Source organism: Eutrema salsugineum, unplaced genomic scaffold, assembly GCF_000478725.1.
Source record: "Eutrema salsugineum unplaced genomic scaffold, Eutsalg1_0 scaffold_3, whole genome shotgun sequence".
Lineage (NCBI taxonomy): Eukaryota > Viridiplantae > Streptophyta > Magnoliopsida > Brassicales > Brassicaceae > Eutrema > Eutrema salsugineum.
In genome coordinates, this window is record NW_006256756.1 from 6077711 (window position 1) to 6099159 (window position 21449).

At 42.1% G+C, this 21449-nt stretch overlaps 1 protein-coding gene and 2 non-coding genes across 3 annotated transcripts; 1 reads left to right on the forward strand and 2 right to left on the reverse strand.

Moving 5' to 3' along the window:
- Window positions 1-2838: 2838 nt before the first annotated feature.
- LOC112085306 lies at window positions 2839-3741 on the reverse strand. Its single transcript, XM_024154510.1, has one exon. The coding sequence runs from the start codon at window positions 3739-3741 to the stop codon at window positions 2839-2841; it is 903 nt and encodes a 300-aa protein (XP_024010278.1).
- Window positions 3742-10696: 6955 nt separating this feature from the next.
- LOC112085738 lies at window positions 10697-10802 on the forward strand. The gene has a single exon (XR_002899037.1). It is a non-coding gene; the product is annotated as a small nucleolar RNA R71 (small nucleolar RNA).
- An 8160-nt stretch (window positions 10803-18962) lies between these two features.
- LOC112085869 lies at window positions 18963-19072 on the reverse strand. The gene has a single exon (XR_002899155.1). It is a non-coding gene; the product is annotated as a small nucleolar RNA R71 (small nucleolar RNA).
- Between the last annotated feature and the right edge of the window lie 2377 nt (window positions 19073-21449).

Sequence of the window (21449 nt, forward strand, 5' to 3'; positions counted from 1 at the left end):
GCACAGATTCCAACACTTAGGCATAGATATGGTCTGCTTACCATGAGATACAGGAGACTTCTGATCATTCCTCTGTATAGAGTTGGATCAACATTGACTCCTTCTTCATTCGGTGAGAGTTTGGTAGTAGTATTCATTGGTGTCTTAGTCTCCTTGCATTGATACAGCTAAAATCTTTTCAAGATATTCCTAGTGTAGGTACTTTGTGAAATAAAGACACCCTCATCTGACTGAGTAATCTAAAGTCCCAAGAAGTACTTCAGTTCAACGATCATACTCATCTTAAACTTGATATGTTCAAAGTTTAATCCCTAAGCTACTCTGCAAGAGCACAGATGTGCAGTTGTAGTATTACAGGGGTCAAACCACAGAGACAAAAAATCACTCAATAAACCTAATAGAATTCAAATTACGCTAAGCAGAATAATGAGAAGCAAATAGCAATGCAAATAAAAATAAACGAATGCAGTAAAAACGTTTGTAAAGTTCAGATGGATGGAGATTAGGCTTAGGGCGTTTCTCAGGAAATCAATGAATGCAGATCAATCGATTAGCCAGGATTCAGGTTTAAGCACGGTTCTTGAACTCGAAACACAAAATTATAATTAACCAACTTCCGTTGTGAGAATTATCTAAGTTAAAATCCTAGAATTCTAAATTCCTTTGCAAATCATACAGATTTAAACCAGCTTTAATGCATAAGTTCGATATGTTCACAAAGCATCTAAACCCAAATTCCTTTGGGAATAGCTACCTTGCTCACCCTAGGTTCTTTCCAGTTATTCAATTACACTTCCGTGTCAATTAAGCAACCTAAGATCTAAGGTTTAGGTGATCAGTCCAGAATTAGCTTTAAGAATAACCTATTGTGAAGAACTAACAGATATGAACCCTAACTAAATCAATTAATCAGACATCCAGAGAAAACCTTAATGAGAACCCTAAACCTAACAAGCTAACTACTCAGACATGGATATTGAAGCAACATGATTGAATAGATTGCAATAAGAAGATGAATAAAATAAACAAAGGGGTTCAAAATCTTCTCTCTAAACGAACAGAGTTCACACTTGTCTCCCCAAACTCTCAAAATCGCAAAAGCCGAAAAAACACAAAGATGTCTTGCTCCGAAAATCTAAGGTTAGGTTCAGAAGAGACTAAAAACCATATTTATATCTCTAAAACACGTATTGGGCTTCTCTGGAAACTTCTGGGCCCAACTCTTTCTTCAAACAGGAAACAAAATCACGTTTTCCTTATTTCTGCGACAAGTGTCGAGCGTCACTCTCCATGGTGTCGAGCGACACTAAAGCAAGTGCTCCAAAATCTCCAGTTAAGCTCCAAACGTATCTATGACCTGTAAAGACTCCAAAAGACTAAAAAAACACTAAAAAGACTCTATAAATAAGACCTATACCATGGTTAAAAACCATGATATATCAACTCCCCCAGACTTAGCATTTGCTTGCCCTCAAGCAAACAGAATACCAAATAAGAGAAAGAGGTTTGAAAACACGGAGACTCAACCTTTCATTGGAACATCGCTTTGACCGATCACCCTGCAACTCAAATACTGCTTCATCATTCCAAATCGAACCACCATGTACTTCTCCGCAGACATTTCACAGCTTCCCAGATTAAATCCAAAATTCCACAACATTGTTCATAAACCCTCATCGCTGGGTCTCACTGATGATTCAGATGCCAAGAACCTTCTAGACTCTTTCCCGTACTATACTCAAACAAATCAGCCATACAAACTTTGGTACTTTTCTCTCCCCCAGACTTATTATTTTCGCACACTCATCATCTTTTTTTATGGCATATACACGATAAGGTTAAAGCTGCGAGTACTGATGGTGTTTACCATCAAGTCCCCGAGTTGTCCCCTTATCTTGTATCAAAGGTTTTCAGCGAATAGTGGGGTCATAGGAAACTTTCCTACCCCTCGTTTCCTTCCTTTGTGTGATCATTCCTACTCAGAAGTGAAATAATGGGATCCTTGGAAAATTTCCTAGCCCTTCACTCCTAAGCGAAATCATCTCAATCTTTTCGCCTTTTCTTTCTTCTTCTTCACCTTTTTTTTTAAGCTCGTCACAAGGGAGAGTAACACCAACATTAGATTTCACACAGGCTTTCATTTGTCAAGTATGAACGAGGAATCAAGCTATATGAACATCAGTCACATCAATGAGGTAAAAGAAAGAGTTCAGAAATTAGCTCAGGTTAGTGGATTTTGTTGGAAACATGGACGCCTCTAGTCAACTGGTCAGCCTTTGGATTTTTCATTAGTTGGATCTAGACTGAATCTACAGCAGTGATCACTTAGATGAAATGTCAGCACAATAATTATAGGAAAAACATCATAATCTCCAAAAAGTTTTGACTCAAAAACGTTTTGACACGACTGACCCTTAAGAAAAACAAACACAGTGTCAGCGACTACCTCCCCCAGACTTGAACAACACTGTCCCCACTGTTATCTAGCCCGAAGTTGGCGAAACAAAACAAAGGAACCAAAGAAACGCAGTAAAAACGGAGGACTTACCTGGCTGCGATGATGGTGTCGACCGACACTGATGATGGTGTCGTGCGACACTCGTTCTCCTCGTACCAAATTGCAGCAGACCAATCCAAATTTCTGGTTTGACTTCGGTTTCCTGATTTCCTTTTTTTTCACAGAAACAAGTGTCAAGCGACACTTTGAGTGGTGTCGCGCGACACCAGTCTCTGCTTCACCTAAAACACGAAAACGAAAAATGGAAATTAGCTGAAACAAAAGACTTATGTACAGACTTACCAGTGGATTGCCTTCCACCAAGCGCTTGTTTAAAGTCGTTAGCTTGACTTAATGGTGATTTGGGCAGGAGGTGCACCATCTAGAGGAACGATGTGTCCATATGGAATCGCAGCTTTAGCCCAGTAGTGTTTCACCCTTTGTCCATTTACGGTGAACTCCCTGCTACCATCTGGTGTGAAGAGGACGATGGCACCATAGGGTCGAACTTCTTTGACTATGAAAGGACCTGACCATCGAGAACGCAGTTTACCAGGAAACAATTGCAAACGAGAGTTATACAGGAGTACCTGGTCATTCGGTTCGAATTGCCTGGAGAGGATTTTCGAGTCGTGATACGCCTTGGTCCTCTCCTTGTACAGCTTCGAATTCTCATAGGCATGGTGCATGATTTCGTCCAACTCATTCAGCTGTATTAGTCTCCTCTCTGCAGCAGACTTGATGTCGAAGTTCATCATCTTTATCGCCCAAGCTGCCTTGCGTTCGATCTCCACTGGAAGGTGACAGGGCTTTCCATAGAGCAGGTGGAATGGCGTGGTACCTAGAGGCGTTTTGAACGCTGTCCTACACGCCCATAGTGCATCGTCCAACTTCGCAGTCCAGGCCTTCCGAGTTTTACCCACTGTCTTCTCCCAGATCTCCTTGATCTGTCGATTCGAGACTTTGACCTGTCTACTCGTCTGAGGGTGATATGGAGTTGCAACTCGATGATGAACTCCATGTTTTCTTAGGAGTGTTTTGAAAACCTTGTTAATAAAGTGAGAACCACCATCACTTATAACAATTCGAGGCACTCCAAATCGAGGGAAGATGATGGTCTTGAACATCTTAAGAACCATTGAAGAATCATTGGTGGGGCTGGCAATGGCTTCGACCCACTTAGATACATAATCAACAACAACCAGGATGTACTTATTCCCATAAGAAGAGGGAAAAGGACCCATGAAATCGATACCCCTGCAATCGAACACTTCAACTGATGTCGTGTCAACTGTGTGAGGGAACAAGTTTTACCCTTAAAAAAACAAATGAAAACCGCAAGTGCACAGCTAATCAGTTGTAGTATTTAGGGATCGAATCCACAGAGATTTGTGTGCCTGGTATTTTTCTACTGTTTTTAACTTTATGTCTAGACTAGATTGGTTTTTAAAGGTTGGTTGTTTGTCACGAACTAAACTAAAACAAGAGAAAGCAAATAAATCTATCCTAGAAGCAAGTATAGAAATCGAATGAAAGGCTAATAAAGCAAGTAAAATATCGAATGAAAGACTAGTAAAGCAAGTAAAATATCGAACTAAGAGAATTGAAATGCAGGTTTAAGTAAGCAAATAAAAATTGATGGAATTATAAACTATGGCTAAAAAAACGCTGAGCTTTTGGGAACTCTAAGGGATCATAATCGGTTTTAACACTAGGGTAGATAGATTGGGATTGACGGATATCGATATATAGGGGTTCTAGAGCTAGAGTACGGTGGTATGACTACGTCACTGTCGTGATCACAACCAACTGTTTCTCGCAACCCTGACCAGTAGGTTTCCACTCTGACCCTGGAAGGGAGAGAACGCAAGAGCTGCACAAGACTCGTCAATACTCACGATCTCGCCGCAGGTACGTTTCCACTCCTACGAAAAAATCGCCTGTTTCATTCTAGGGCTGATACTTAATGAAAACTTTCGCAACACTAACTATCTAGATCAGATACTAGGTGATCAATCAAGCATACATGCAATAAGAACAAGAATAAACAGAGAACAGGTCGAAATCCCAAATTTATAAACCTAGATGTCTTAATCGATTATGAGAGCCCCTTTCGGGAACCCTAAGCCCAACTCGGGATCTACTCAGACATGGCTGAGATCGACATCATCATCGGTTTTAATAAAAGTAATGAAAAACAGTAAAGAAAAGAGATAAAGAAAGCTTCTCTATTGAAGAACTCGGACTTGAACAATCTTCTACAAAAATCTCATAAAAACGGCTAAAGAAAAAGGGTTTCTGTAAAGTATGAAGGGTTGTGTCTTAAAACGACCTAAATGACATGTATTTATAGTCTCCAATACTCCATGGTCTCTAGGGTTCCGGAATTGAGGCTGAGAATGACTTTGGGCTTCAGATATATGGGCTTTAGTTCGGAGCTTGATGGCCGCGGTCGGGAGTGACGTGACCGCGGGGATTGAGTGGTTGGCCGCGGTCGGGAAGCTTCTGACCGCGGGAAATAGGTTGTTGGCCGCGGTCGCGTGCTTTGCTGGCCGTCTTCGAGTGGCTCCGGGGCTAATGGAATATCTTGAGATCCAACCGTTGGAATGTCTCCAAATCAAGTGCATTTGAAAGCTGGTTGATTCTTCTATAAGTTTTCCAATTTTGAGGGTGATCAGACGGTGAGAAGGTCTTCGTCTCTCCATGAGAGTTCTGACGGTCTGCATTTATCCAAAAGAGTCTTTTTGTTCCATTTTGTGCCTCTTTATTCCAAATTATCTGAAAAGTCTTTTAAAATCCGGAAACATAGAAATCCTTTGAAAACCTTTGAAAATGGAGTAAAAACACCTGCAAAAGATATTAAAGTAATCCATAAAAATGGTCAAAATCCGGTGTTATCAACTCCCCCAGACTTAGTCTTTTGTTTGTCCTCAAACAATACAAAGGCTAAATCTCGGCGAGAGGTTTGAAAACGCAGGAACAAAACAAAATCTCAGAGACCAAACTTCTAGACCAATATCAATCAGTATGCATCAATCGGGAATAGCCTAGAAAATTCTCACTAGCAATACAGGCATAACTAGTCCGTTAATCTGTCATGCGAAAATCTATGCACTAGGATCTAATTTCCAGTCAACTAGCTCTTAACATTCATTAAAAATTTCGGTGGTTCTCATCAAAGAAAGTCTAGGCAAGGCAATCTAGGCTAGGTGTTAAAAAGGTTATTCTAGGGGTAAGGCTTAAAGTGTTTACGGGTTACCTGAAGATCTGGAGGATGCAAGATATTATGCAAAACCGCAAGAGAGAGTGAAGTTGTTGGTATCCACAGTTTTCAATCACTTTCTTCTTACCATAGATTCCTGGTCTTCTTCCTCAGGTTCTCTCCTAACTCCCCCAGACTTAGATTTTTGTAAATCTTTCAAAACCATAGCTCCTTAAACGAATAGTGACTATTACTCCACAAATTTCGACAATCTAAGACTCATTAGGCTTTTTGTTTCCCTTTCTCTTTTCACGATTTTTTTTTTTTAGGAAAAAGAACACCTTTAGATATAGAGTCTTAGAGAGCACGAAATTACTAGTCAATATCTCTCTTGTAAAGCTTCATGAAGTTTCTGATACTCATCCTTCCCGATTCCATTCAGTCTCCTTTGTGTGTGACTGAAAACTGCGTCGCTCCTCTTCTCTCCGACGTTTTTGCACATATCTGCTGATATAAACTAAAGAGAGAATGCATGAGGATTGAAAAAAAGGGTTTCGGGTTTAGGGTATGGTACCAGAGAAAGATAAACTGGTAATCTAGGACGACAAAGAGTGGTAAAAGTGAGGGTAAAAGATGTCGTAGATGTGTATGTCGATGCCTGCCTAAAATCAATGATGAGAAAATTAGATATCAATATTAAGTCCAAATAAAATGAGCTAGTATATCCTGTCAGAAAGAATCTCCATGAATAGAAGTCCTCTGGTGGGAGTTCGTAGTGCAAGTACTCTAGCTACCGCCTAGTCTAGTGCTAACCACAAATGAGCTATCATGCATAGTGTAGAAGTGTGCAGGTCTAAATCATCATAGTTTTTCGTCAAACATTCCTGAAAAATACTTAATGTCGAATAGGTTACATATTAAAATTTAAAAATTACTTGAAATTTAAAAGCGAAAGCAGGAAAATGATTAGTACAGATAGACATCCTCCCCCAGACTTAAATCACACTCTCCCCAGTGTGAAAAAGTTGGTGAGAAAATGGTGAATAAAAGCGAAATAAAATAAGATAAAAGAAAAGAAAATGATGATAGAACTGTGATGGTAGTGAAGTGCTGATCAATCATTCATCCTCCAATGTGTCGTCTGCGAACTGATGCTGCTCCTGTAGGAAGGTGACAACGCGCTCAAAGCGTCGTTCCTGTCTCTCAACTCTGCGCTCCAGATCGGAATGAGTGTGCGATGATGTAGATGATGAGGTGTGGCCGGTCGAAACAGATGGCTGAAAGTGAGCACGGGCCGCAGCTACATCACGCTTCGCCTTGGCCACTATGTATTGGCCAATGGTGAATGGTAGACGAGGTACAGATGGCAGAAAATCATCGGGTTCCGGAGTCCATCTCGGACGTCCTTCGTTACACAGTCTTGGTATAGATGCTGAAGGCAAACTGACTCGGTGCTCCTCGGTGCCAGTGCAATACTTGTAACCAAACCTGTCTGGATCGAAAGCGGCACGAGAGATAAAGTAGGTCATACCAGACATCGGGGAGTGGCTCATCAGATGAGAAATCGAATCCTACAGCCTGTAGTATCGCTGTAATAGCACTCCCGAAAGCTAGAGTAGCGTCCTCGCAACCATGTAAATCATGCTTCACCTTTACCATATTCTGCGCTATGATCCAGACAAAGCAAGCAAGTCGTGGGTCGTCCATAAACGGAATCTGAAGTGTAATGAGCTCAGTCTTCAAAACACCTCCCATGTTGGCTCTAGAGAAGATCGTGTGTGCTAAGAGTTTGTGCACAACTCTCACTGCTGGATGAGTAAGAAGGGCTGACTTCGATCTCCCGCTATCATAGACTCCATGACCCATCTCTCTCCACAGGTTAAGATCAGGTTCATCTTCAAGGTAAATGCCATCAGTGTATGGAAGCTTAAGAGCTTCACAAACCTCAGAAATGGTGAGAGAGTAAGGCTGTTCGCGGATAGAGAATGACAAGATGCCATCTGATGCTCTGGGGTTCCTCCTCTTCGTGTGGTGGAGTGTGATAGTTGCTAAGAACTCACGGACTAGCTCAGGATAAGTCGGAATGTTCAGCTCCATGTAGGGTCTCAGCTTAAGTGCATCGATGTACCAGATCACATCCTCTCTGATTCCAAGCATCTTGAGTGTATGATAATCTATGCAAGGCGTGGGTTTGATGTTCAGCTTCTTGAAACGTCTTGCATAGTCCACTCTCGGGTTTCTCTCCCTCCCAATGTATCGAATCTGTGGTGGCTCAGGAGCTGCTCGTGTTTCTCTTGAGTGCTGGAGCAATCTGATCACATAGTTTCTCCTTCTCAGTCTGGCTTGGTTCAGCATGTACTCTCCTAGAGTAACATCGTCGGGAATGTCCTCAGAGCTGTCACCAGTGCGACGGCTTCTTCGGGATCTGGTTTGTTCCATTTTTCTTGCTGGAAAGAGAGATTTGATGGCAGAATTGAAATCACCTTTGAAAAAAATGTGAGGTTTGAGCCAAGAATCTCTTAAAAAGCTTAAGAATTGAAAAATGAGTTCTTTCTCCTAAATCTCCAAGTCTTTTGGAAGAGAAGAGAAGAAGGAGTTTTGATCCAAAAAGTTTGTTTCTTTTCTTTAAAAAGCGTTTTTGTGGCAAAAACGGAAAATTTCTGGAAATATTTAAGTTTACGGGAACTTACCTTTTTTGTTTGCACATTAGGTTAGTTTAAAACTTACGGAGGATCTTTACGGGTTTTACCGGGAATATTTCGAGAATCACCAGGAATCACCATGTAACACCGGGAATCACCAGGCAACACCGGGAGAACACCAGGTAACACCGGGAAAACACCAGGTAACACCGGGAAAACACCAGGCAACACCGGGAATCACCAGGCAATACCGGGAAACTTTTGAAAAACGGCAGAAATCCGAGTTTCCATCTCAACGACCAACGGTCGCGGTCAGGAGATGCGTGACCGCGGTGATTGAGGGCTCGGCCGTGGTCACGTTCACGGTGCCGCGGTCGATGCTCCCTTGGCCGTGGGTCAGTCGGTCGCGACCGCGGCTCTTCCTCATGCGGCCTTCGTCCATCTTTCTAGTCTTTGCTGGACCGAGCAGCTAAAAACCTACCCTTTTCATCTTGGTTTTTCTAATTTTCTGATTTTTTTTTTTGTGTTTTTGTTTTATAAAATACCTGAAACTAAATAGAAAAAGAAAGCATAAATTGTAAAAAGGAAAAGAAAACTAAAAGAAAGAGTACCTAAATAGGTTGCCTCCCATTAAGCGCTTTTGTTTTAAGTCGTTTAGCTCGACGTAAGCATGAGGAATCAGGCTGATTTGAATGGCACTCCACTTGATGTGCCCTTATCACTTCTGGTTACTGGAGGTTTTACTTCTTCTCCTTGAGGAGCCGTCTTCTTACCTTTACTCTTCTTCCGGACTTTAACATTGTTTAAAACCCTTTTTGTGTTTTTGATCAGCTCCTGGATTTGGTCCTCACTAGTTTCTGTTGCATCTGGTGGAATGATGATCTTGATCTTTGCAAAAGCTTTCGGCTTCTCCTTCTCTTTCTCTTTTGGCCTGTTTCCTTTGCTTAGAAAATCGTCTAAGATGGTCGGGTAGTACCTTCTGCGATCCACATTTAGGAAAACAGCATGCCGGTTTGCGTGATCGATTACTGCTCCTACTGTAGCTAGGAATGGCCTCCCGAAAATGAGTGGCCTCTCCTTGTCTTTATCCATTTCCAGGACTTGAAAATCTGCTGGAACGATTTTGTCTCCCACTAGAACTTGTAGATCATGAATCGCCCCTTCAGTATCTTTTTGAGATGAATCCCAAAAAATAACCTTAACCGTCGATGTCCTTAAGGTTTTTATGCCCAATTTTTCGGCAAATGTCTTCGACATGATGTTGACATTGGCTCCGGAATCGCACAGGCAGTCTGTAAACTTGATTCCTGAAATGAAACATTGGAAAACAAAATGTCCCGGATCATCGGCTTTTGTAAGCCTTTGAAACGGTGATCGTTCAGGTACCTTAAACGGTGGCTGCTTGGAATCGATATCTTTGTACAGTGGTACAAAGATTGAGGTTTTTTCTTTCTTTCCATCGGTTCCGGCCTCTTCTTCGGGCAATGTGGTTATGGCGTTGCAAAACTTCTTAGGGTTATCTTCGACTCTTCCTGGAAGAACTCCACTTTGCCTCTTTATAGAGTCGGCTGTTTGGGCGACTTGCACGTCTAGCTTTTTGATGTGCGAAGATAAAGATTCAAACTTACCGTTCAAATCATTGTACATGCAGTCAACTTTCACGTTCACGTCTTTAGATGCTTTTTCATTTGTCATAACGAGCTGTTGGATAGACTGTTCAAGTCTACCGATTTGTGAAGCTAGCTGGTTCGTCGTGACTCCCTGCTGTTGTACAAATTGATTGTTAAAACCCGTACCTTGGTAGTTATATGGTTGTCGCGGTTGATATGGTATCCTCCGAAGTTTCCACCTTGAAACTTGTTTTGGAAGGATTTTTGCTGAGGTGGGTAGTACTGATCTTGAGGATTCTCCACATTTGGATTGCGGTAAGAGAGATTGTTGAAATTTTCGTTCCGGAAGTTGTTTTTGGAACGATTTTGATATGGCACCAGTGCTTCTACGTAGTTCACATCTTCTTCTTGACAGGCTTGATTAATGTGATCGATATCACTAGGTCCTTCATCTTCTGCGCCATTGTTGGTCTCACAAGCATGGATTGGGCGATTGTTGCTCTTCAGAAGCTGGCTCATCATATTCTTCAACTCGGTTATCTCCTTGTTGTCTATTCCGGCTTGCTTCATCGATCGATCGTATTCAGGACAATCATTGCTATTGGCTTGAGCCAAATTTTCGATGAGGGCTCTTCCTTGGGCTATCGTCTTTTGTCCAAAATCTCCATTGCTAGCTATATCAAGTGAAAGTTTGTATTTTGCTTGCAAACCTCGGTAAAATGTGCTCAGCAGGCTTGATCCATGAAATCCATGGTGAGGGCAATCACGTTCATACTCCTTAAAACGCTCCCAGGCTTCATAGAAAGATTCAGTTGGCCCTTGTTGAAAGTTTGAGATCTTTTTTCCCAACTGATTCGACCTTGACTTAGTGTAGAAGTGGTTCAGGAAAGCAGTTCTACATTCTTCCCAATTAGTAATCGATCCTGCAGGCAAAGATTTCAACCATCGGTGAGCTTTATCTGCTAATGAAAAAGGGAACAACTTACACTTTAAATAGTCTGGTGGAACTTGGTTTGTTCTCATCATGCTGCAAATTTCTTCAAAGAGCTCGATATGGTCCATTGGGTGTTCAGAAGGAACTCCATGGAATTGGTTTTGCTTCACCAAAGAGATGATTTGAGGCTTGACTTCAAACTCAGTCCGGTTCGGAAATGGAACTTGAATTGCAGATCGGTTCTGAAAGTTTTGAGTAGGTGCATCAAAATCAGCTATGCGATGGTTTCTGGCTTGTCTTCGGTGTTGATTTGCTGGCTGTACAGGGCGGTTAACGCGTCCATTCAGCTGCATTCCTTGTTGGTCACCATCGGCTGCATTGATGGGTGCTTCAAGGTCTTCAGGTTCTTCTCTCTCACGGTTCTGGTGGTTTCTTGGAGGAACCTCATCCTCCTCTCCATCTTGTCGAGCATGATCACCTCCTCTGTGATCATTCTCTTCATTTTCTACATGTTCGGACCCGTCTTGGTCCATATTTAAATTTCGATTAATAGGATCTCCAGGCTGGTCGTCGTTGGCCATTCCTTGCGTTCGTCTAAGTTTTCGAAGTTCTCTTTCGTGTCTGTCTATCTCGTCTAGAATTGGAATGTTTTCTACAGGTCTGCACCTGGTATTCATGCAATTCAGAGAAAAACAAAAGAAGGGAAAGATAATTCAGCAAAACTTTAAGAAAGAACTAGAGATCAGGTGTCTAGAACAGAAGTTAAAACAAGAAAAATAACAAAAGGTAGCGAAACAAATCCCCGGCAACGGCGCCAAAAACTTGATGTCGTGTCAACTGTGTGAGGGAACAAGTTTTACCCTTAAACAAATGAAAACCGCAAGTGCACAGCTAATCAGTTGTAGTATTTAGGGATCGAATCCACAGAGATTTGTGTGCCTGGTATTCTTCTACGGTTTTTAACTTTAGGTCTAGACTTGATTGGTTTTTAAAGGTTGGTTGTTTGTCACGAATTAAACTAAAACAAGAGAAAGCAAATAAATCTAAATCGAATGAAAGGCTAATAAAGCAAGTAAAATATCGAATGAAAGACTAGTAAAGCAAGTAAAATATCGAACTAAGAGAATTGAAATGCAGGTTTAAGTAAGCAAATAAAAATCGATGGAATTATAAACTATGGCTAAAAAAACACTGAGCTTTTGGGAACTCTAAGGGATCATAATCGGTTTTAACACTAGGGTAGATAGATTGGGATTGACGGATATCGATATATAGGGGTTCTAGAGCTAGAGTACGGCGGTATGACTACGTCACTGTCGTGATCATAACCAACTGTTTCTCGCAACCCTGACCAGTAGGTTTCCACTCTGGTCCTGGAAGGGAGAGAACGCAAGAGCTGCACAAGACTCGTCAATACTCACGATCTCGCCGCAGGTAGGTTTCCACTCCTACGAAAAAATCGGCTGTTTCATTCTAGGGCTGATACTTAATGAAAACTTTTGCAACACTAACTATCTAGATCAGATACTAGGTGATCAATCAAGCATACATGCAATAAGAACAAGAATAAACAGGGAACAGGTCGAAATCCCAGATCTATAAACCTAGATGTCTTAATCGTTTATGGGAGCCCCTTTCGGGAACCCTAAGCCCAACTCGGGATCTACTCAGACATGGCTGAGGTTGACATCATCATCGATTTTAATAAAAGTAATGAAAAACAGTAAAGAAAAGAGATAAAGAAAGCTTCTCTATTGAAGAACTCGGACTTGAACAATCTTCTACAAAAATCTCATTAAAACGGTTAAAGAAAAAGGGTTTCTGTAAAGTATGAAGGGTTGTGTCTAAAAACGACCTAAATGACATGTATTTATAGTCTCCAATACTCCATGGTCTCTAGGGTTTCGGAATTGAGGCTGAGAATGACTTTGGGCTTCAGATATATGGGCTTTAGTTCGGAGATTGATGGCCGCGGTCGGGAGTGACGTGACCGCGGGGATTGAGTGGTTGGCCGCAGTCAGGAAGCTTCTGACCGTGGGAAATAGGTTGTTGGCCGCGGTCGCGTGCTTTGCTGGCCGTCTTCGAGTGGCTTCGGGGCTAATGGAATATCTTGAAATCCAATCGTTGGAATGTCTCCAAACCAAGTGCATTTGAAAGCTGGTTGATTCTTCTATAAGTTGTACAATTTTGAGGGTGATCAGACGGTGAGAAGTTCTTCGTCTCTCCATGAGAGTTCTGACGGTCTGCATTTATCCAAAAGAGTCTTTTTGTTCCATTTTGTGCCTCTTTATCCCAAATTACCTGAAAAGTCTTTTAAAATCCGGAAACATAGAAATCCTTTGAAAACCTTTGAAAATGGAGTAAAAACACCTGTAAAAGATATTAAAGTGATCCATAAAAATGGTCAAAATCCGGTGTTATCATCAACCTCAAGGATGAAATTCTGTGGCGTCTCATGTCGCTTGCTGATCTTCCCTCTCCTTTGACAAGCATCACACTGCGAGATAAAGGCATGCGCGTCACAAAACATTGTAGGCCACCAAAAGCCTGCTTGAAGAACTTTAGACACTGTTTTAAAGGTCGCAAAGTGTCCAACATATTCAGAGCCATGACAATGAAAAAGCACCTCTGGAACTTCTGACTCTGCAATGCATCTTCTGTAAATCCCATCAGAACAGTGCTTGTACAAATATGGCTCGTCCCAATGATATCTCCTTAGCTCTCTCAGGAACTTCTTCTTCGCATAGCCCTTAAAGTTCTCAGGCTCGGTCTCTGCAGCAAGATAATTGGCAATATCTGCATACCATGGACGTTGGGTGGCAGATACAGCAGCTGAACTGATCTCAGAAAATCTGCTTCGAATTTTAGAAGTCTCTGTGTTCTGCTGCCCAAGGTGTCGCGCGACACTAACGTTTCTCCAACTCGAAAAGCCTGCAATTATTCGTCAGATCTGCTCTGAAACCCAGTTTCCACATAGTATACATTCTCCTCTGCCAGAAAATCATCTATGGGTACGTCCTCTTCAACCCTGATGCGTGAGAGATGATCTGCAACTCCATTCTCTACTCCCTTCTTGTCCTTGACCTCAATGTCGAATTCCTGGAGAAGTAGAACCCATCGCAGTAACCTTGGCTTCACATCCTTCTTCTGCATCAAGTATTTGAGTGAAGAATGATCTGTATGTATAATCACATTCGATCCCACAAGGTAGGGACAAAATTTTTCGAATGCAAAGACCACAACCAACAACTCATTCTCTGTGGTTGCGTAGTTCCTCTGAGCATCATCCAGGGTTCGACTGGCATAGTACACTGCATGAAGTTTCTTGTCCTTCTTCTGTCCCAGAACAGCTCCTACTGCAAAATCCCTGGCATCACACATTACCTCAAAAGGCAAATGCCAGTCAGGGGGCTGCACAATAGGCGCGCTAATCAACGCCTGTTTGATCTGTTCGAAAGCAGCAAGACACTCATCTCTGAACTCAAACTTGACATCCTTGCACAGCAGGGCAGTAAGTGGTCGTGCGATCTTGCTGAAATCCTTGATGAATATGCGATAAAACCCAGCATGTCCCAAGAAACTCTTTACTGATTTCGCAGAGTCTGGTGGTTGCAAGTTTGTCATCACGTCGATCTTCGCACGATCTACCTCAATCCCAGTTTCTGAAACTATGTGCCCAAGAACAATCCCATCTCTGACCATAAAGTGGCACTTTTCTCAATTAAGGACCAAGTGCTTCTCTTCACATCGAGCTAAAACGTTGCAGAGATTGTCCAGACAGTCTTCAAAAGATGATCTGTAAACTGAGAAATCATCCATAAAGACCTCCATGAAATCCTCAATCATGTCAGTGAAGATGGACATCATACATCGTTGAAAAGTCGCAGGAGCATTACAAAGTCCAAAAGGCATTCTGCGATATGCAAAAGTGCCGTATAGACATGTAAAGGTGGTCTTCTCCTGATCATCTGGATGAATGGGGATCTGGAAAAATCCTGAGTACCCGTCGAGGAAGCAGTAGTATGGATGATTTTCCAATCTCTCCAACATCTGATCGATGAAAGGCAGAGGGAAGTGATCTTTCCTGGTTGTTGCGTTTAGCTTCCGGTAATCGATACACATCCTGTGTCCAGTCACTGTTCGCGTCAGAATCAGCTCATTCCTCTCATTCTTCACAATTGTGACTCCTCCTTTCTTAGGAACCACGTGCACTGGACTCACCCAAGCACTGTCTAAAATCGGGTAGATGATCCCAGCTTGCAGCAGCTTCATGATCTCTTTTTTCACCACTTCCTGCAAATTCGGGTTTAGCCTCCTCTGATGCTCAATCGATGACTTCGTCTCATCCTCCAGGTGAATCTGATGCATGCACATGTTCGGAGAGATACCTGAAATATCATCAAGAGAATAGCCAAGAGCTTTGCGAAACTTGCGCAGATTGCTTAGCAGTAAAGTGAGCTCTGCATTGTTCAAGGAAGCATTAACAATAACAGGATAAGTGGAATTAGGTCCCAAGAATGCGTACCTTAGCCCTGCAGGAAGTTGTTTGAGTTCAAGCTTAGGAGCGTTTTCTTCACTCCAATCGCTGAGCTTTTTGGCTTTTGCAGGAATTTCTATCGGTTCCTCTTGAGCCACTAATTGCATCACCTGCTCGCTTGCGTCCAGCATCTTGACATATGATGCTGTAATTTCGTCCAGGTGCTCCGCTTCAAATGCAGACGAGATCAGAGCTCTCTCCAGTGGGTCTGCAGGGTGCATCTCCTGGAACATCTCCTCTGCGAAGCCTGTGAGTGTGTCGACGTAGAAGGTCTGACCATCGATGGTGGTCTTCTTCATCAGCTTGTCCATGTCGAAGTTCATGACCAAGTCTTCAACATTCAATGCAATTCTGCCCTTCTCACATCGATGATGGCACCTGCAGTCGCTAGAAAAGGTCTCCCAAGGATAAGAGGATCCTTAGGTTCCTCTCCATACTCCAAGACAACGAAATCGGTTGGTATCATGCAATCTCCAACCTTGATTAGAACATCTTCCAGCACTCCTTCAGGTGTCCTTGTCGAGCGGTCAGCTAGGATAAGAGAGATCCTTGTTGGCTTGAAGTCAGTCATGCCGAGATTGACAGCGACTGAATACGGCATGAGATTGACGCTTGAACCCAGATTACACAGCGATATCTTGAATCTCTCCGTGAAGATGGAGCAATCCAAGACAAAGCTTCCTGGATCAGACAACTTCTCTGGAATCCTGTTCTGAATCACAGCGCTGACTTGCTCAGAAATCATCATCACTCCCTGTTCATGGGTAATATTATTGGTCACCATTCGCTTCACATAACGCCTGGTAACATGAGTGATTTTCACAGCATCAACCAAAGGTATCTCAATCACAAGCTTTTCCATCAAAGCCTTGCACCGTGCATCATCTAGCTCTTGCTTGGACTTCCTAGGGCTCCTTGAGTAAGGAACCTTAAGTTTGTAAACCTTTCCTCAGCAGATTTCGGACTTGGAGCAATATCAGCTTTGCTCTGCGATTGGTGACGCGCGACACTAGTTGTGGTGTCGCTCGACACCGGCTCTGCAACTTCAGGAACTTCTTCAGGATCTTCCAAATCCACGACCTCAGCAGCAGGAGACGTCTTTTTGGGCTCAGCGTGATGGCACTGCAGTGGTGCCTCAGATTGGTGCCAGTCTTTCCAGGAAGAAAACCCTCTTGCCTTTTAACAGAACTTGCAGTTTGAGCAACCTGCATATCGAGCTGCTTCATATGGGTGTTCAAAGCCTCGATTTTTCCATTCAAATCAAGGTAGAGAGCATCAATTTTTCCATTGAAGTCCACGGTGAACTTCTGCTGTCCTTCCAGAATCTGTTCCAGCATAGACTTCACCTCATTGTCAGGAGTTTGAGGTTGAGCTGAAGAAGTGCTGTAGTTTCTGGAAAAACGTTGTTGGAATAAAGCTAATGGTATTGTCCTTAGGCGTGTAACTAGAGAAGTCCTGATTACTGTTGAAGGTGCTCCTCTGATTGTTCCCACTGTAGCTTCTGTTACCTTGCTGATTACTGATAACACCTGATTTTGACCACTTTTATAGATCACTTTCAATATCTTATGCAGGTGTTTTCACTCAATTTTAAAGGTTTTTAAATTATTTCTATGTTTTAGAATCTCAAAAGAGGTTTCAGGATATTTTGACAAAAGGAATGCACTTGGGAGCAAAAAGCATAACTTTGGATAAATTCAAACCGTCGGAAGTTTTGTAACAAATGGAGGCCTTTTCACCGTCTGATCATCCCCTACCTTTGACACAAGATAGAGGAGACAACCAGCTTTCCAATTCAAGTGGAATCAGAGCAATCCAACGGTTAGATCTTCAGATATGGTCGATACACTGAAGGCGAATCATCACAATCAAAAGCTCACCCGCGGTCAGAACATCATCCACCGGGCGTGCGAAATTTTAGATCGCGGGGAGCTCAATTCCAAGCCTCAGAAGCCCATATGAAAGCCCAAGTCACTCACATCATTATTCCTGCAAGTCCTAGGCGTTTCCGAGGACTCAAGACACTATATAAACCCCTTTTAAGTCGTTTAGAAGGGGGTACCACATTTTTCACCAGGAACCCTAGAAGAGAAGCTCGCCCAGAAGAGGAGCCACCGAGAGGGGCACCATCGGCCCTCTTTCTTCAACCTGTTCTTCGTTTCTAAACTCTGTCTATTTCAATTCTCTGCAATTCTAAACACTCCTGTGATGTTGAATTCAACTATGTCTAAGTAGTTTCCCAGTTGGGTTTTAAGGGATTTTTCAAAGGGAATTTCATGTCATGATCATATGGTTATTGCGATTTAGGATTCATAATCTTCTAGGAGTCCATTCTTATTCACTATGCTGTATCTGTTGCTAGCCGCTTAGAAATTGATTTCAATAGTTGGAGCCACGAGAGTGCTGTATCGAATTACCAGATCTAGAAGTGATCAATAGAATTCGCTACAGGAGAGGAAAACTACCTGTAGAGAATCGTGAGCGTGGATGAATTCTGTTGACAATGCATGATCTTATGCGCAGAGTTAATTGCTGTAGAGAATCGTGAGCGAGAGTTAATTGCTGTGTTGAGTGATTAGACGATTAGGGTGACGACAATTGGCTAATCGTATATGTGTCTATTCTAATTTGGGATCCTCAATAGATGATTACCTTTATCAATTTGTATGTCTTTTGATCAGTTCATGAACCCCTGCAAAAAACCTTTGAACCCAGCGCCTGTTTCTTATTGTTTTACCACTTGTTTATTTCGATTTACACTTAGATTTAGTGACACCAAAACCAAAAACCCCCATTTGCTTGTTCTGCTAGTCTTAAGTCTTGATTGATTCGCACTGAAAGCTCAAAATCTCTGTGGTTCGACCCCTAAGTACTACAGCGTACATCTGTGCACTTGCAGATATTTAGGGTTGTAAATTTAAAAATGTGAAGCTAGAAGTAACCCTTGATTCTCTTAGCATCAAGTTATTGGCGCCGTTGCCAGGGATTTTGATTCCTTTCGTTGCGAATCTCTGCTTAATTTGGTAGAACTTTTTCTAATTTTGTTTTTCTTTGATTTTTCAGGAACACATACTTGATCCTCTCCCTGAAAAGGATCCTTTTCTAGATGGTGATCTATCAGATGATGAGCTTAATGATCTAATCGATGATGGCAATGAATCGATTGGAGAACCATATGTATGCCAAGAAGGGAGAACAGCTGATTGGAGAATGTGATACACACAAACTTTTCGCAGACAGGCGAGCAATTCGACCACCCTTACCTAAGGATGGCGACTCTGAGGCTAAGGTACAATACATTAGCTATATCAAAAAGTATAACGGTTTTTCTACTGAACACCAAATCGATCATATTGAAAATTTTGAAGAGCTGTGTTCGACCATAATGAAAAATACCGATTACCATATGTGTGTCCTTTTTCCATTCTCTCTAACTGGTAGAGCTAGTAAATGGCTTAGACTTTGCCACCTGCGTCCTTGAAGACGTGGAAAGAGTGTAGAGAGGCTTTCCTAAGTCACTTTTACACCAGAGATCGTTCCAATCTCTTAAGGGACAAGATCCAAAAATTTCAGCAGGAGGACACAGAAGACCTCTATGACGCCTGGGAAAGATTCAGAGATTACCAAAGAGATTGTCCACACCACGGTTTCTCGGAGGAGCGCTTAATGACCATCTTCTACCATGGAGTTAATGAAGACTTGAAGTTTTTTTTTGATACCTCTAGCAATGGAGACTTTTCCACTAGAACTGTAGATGATGCTCACGCCTATATAACTAATCTAGCTGGGAGTATCAGAAATAGGAGACTTCTAACCCAATCTAGATGTCCTAAAGTTGAGGAAAAAGAATCATCTGTTAGTAAAGAACACCTAGATCAGATTAGAGAAGGCATCCAGAAGATCCTTAGCATGATTGGTCCGATTCAAAACTCTGATGAGGGAAATAATCATAGCAAGCCCTATATTGAGAAGATGAACAACCTTGAGGTGGAGAGGAACTTCCAAAATCAGGAGATGATGCAGACCGCTGATGTTTACCAGATTGAAGAGGCTGAGCAGAATCAACCCCACCAGGGGTGGGAGCCTTTCAACCGCGGCAAAACCGACCTCCACCGCAGGTGGGAAGCTTTTGGCCGAGGCCAAGAAGAGTTTCACCGCGGGTCAGAGCATTTTGACCGCGGCCAGCCTGATTTCCAACCCCCTTTTCAACCTCCTTTCAAGCAAACCCAATCTGATCAACCCAATTCCATACTTCCTCCTTATTATCCTTTTTCCAGGATTGAAGAACTAGAAAAAGAGATTGAAAGACTCAAAAAGGAGATGGAGAGTCAATCAAAGAAGCATGAAGATGCTATTAACAAGCTTTCCACCCTTTTTCTTCTTCAGATTAGTGATGAATCAAAGGAGACAGAATCTTCTGTTAATGATCTTGATGAACCTTTTTCTGAAAGAATGAATGAATTGGAGACCTCTGATCACTTAAAAAGCAATAACCCTCAGGAGTGGTTTAGCTTACAAGGAACCAGAATATCCAAAAGATTTTGAAGAAGGAGAAAAAGGAGAGGTTTTCAGCTAATAAAGAAGGAGACACAGCAGTTGGGAAAGAAAGAGATAAGGAGAAGGAAAACGCCCCTCAAGAAACTGTTGAAGAAGAACCTATACCTCCTCCTCTTACTCGTGTCTACAAGCCCAAACCACCATACCCACGAGCTTTGAAAAGACCAAAGAAGGAGAAAGAAAGGGCTAAGCTGAAAGAGAAAATCGAACAGTTAAATGTGAGGTTACCTTTCATTGAAGCTTGTGCAATGATACCTGCTCTTAGGAAATACATGAAGGGTATTCTAAAAAATTCTCTAGCATTAGAAGAAGGCGTTATGATGATATCTCATGAATGTAGTTCCATCTTACAAAACCATGTCCCCCAGAAGAAAGAAGATCCGGGAAGTTTTGTACTCTCTTGCACAATCAGGAATATGACTTTTGAAATTTGTCTATGTGATTTGGGATCAAGCATCAACATGATGCCTCTCTCAGTTGTAAAACGTTTAGGATATCATACTTTCCAGCCCACAAAAATCTCACTGATTCTTGCCGATCGATCGGTCAGACGACCAGAAGGAGTCTTGGTTGATGTATCAGTCATGATTGGAGAAAACTGTATTCCGACTGATTTTGTAGTGCTTGAATTGAAAAGAGAACCAAAGGACCCTCTGATTCTCGGTAGACCTTTCTTATCAACTGCAGGAGCAATAATCAATGTTCCGGAAGAAAAGATAGACCTACATCTAGGGAGTTTGATTATGCAGTTCGATATGAACAAGAGTCTTGAGAAACCCACTTTAGATGGCGGGCTCTGTCGGGTTGATGAGCTTGATGTTATTACTGAGGGAGTTTATGAAGAAATCCTTCTTGATGACCCTTTGAAAATCATCTTGGACCAAACTCAACTTACCCTGTCATCATAAATTCGGGCTTAAGTAGAGCTGAAACTACTAAGCTGTTAAATGAGTTAAGGAAGTATAGGAAAGCCCATAGGTTATTCTCTTGATGACATACAAGGAATCTCCCAAAACCTCTGTATGCATAAGATAAATCTTGCGGACAATGCAAAGAATTCGATTGAGAGCCAAAGGAGATTGAATCCAAACCTGATGCAAGTGGTAAAGAAGGAGATCATGAATCTTTTGGAAGCAGGAATCATATTCCCCATCTCGGACAGCACTTGGGTTAGTCATGTGCATGTTGTCCCGAAGAAGGGAGGAGTAACTGTTATCAAAAATGACAAGGATGAAATGATTGCTATAAGAATAGTGACGGGACATCGAATGTGCATTGATTACCGAAAACTGAATGCAGCAACTCGGAAAGATCATTTTCCTTTACCCTTCATTGACCAAATGCTAGAAAGATTAGCGAATCATGAATATTACTGCTTTCTAGATGGTTATTCCGGATTTTTCAAGATTCCAATTAGACCAGAAGATTAAGAAAATACGACATTCACCTGTCCATACAGAACTTTTGCCT

What these genes read in the sequence shown, in the direction of transcription:
- LOC112085306 (XM_024154510.1), bottom strand. Translation starts at nt 3,741, where the DNA reads ATGGGTCCTTTTCCCTCTTCTTATGGGAATAAGTACATCCTGGTTGTT.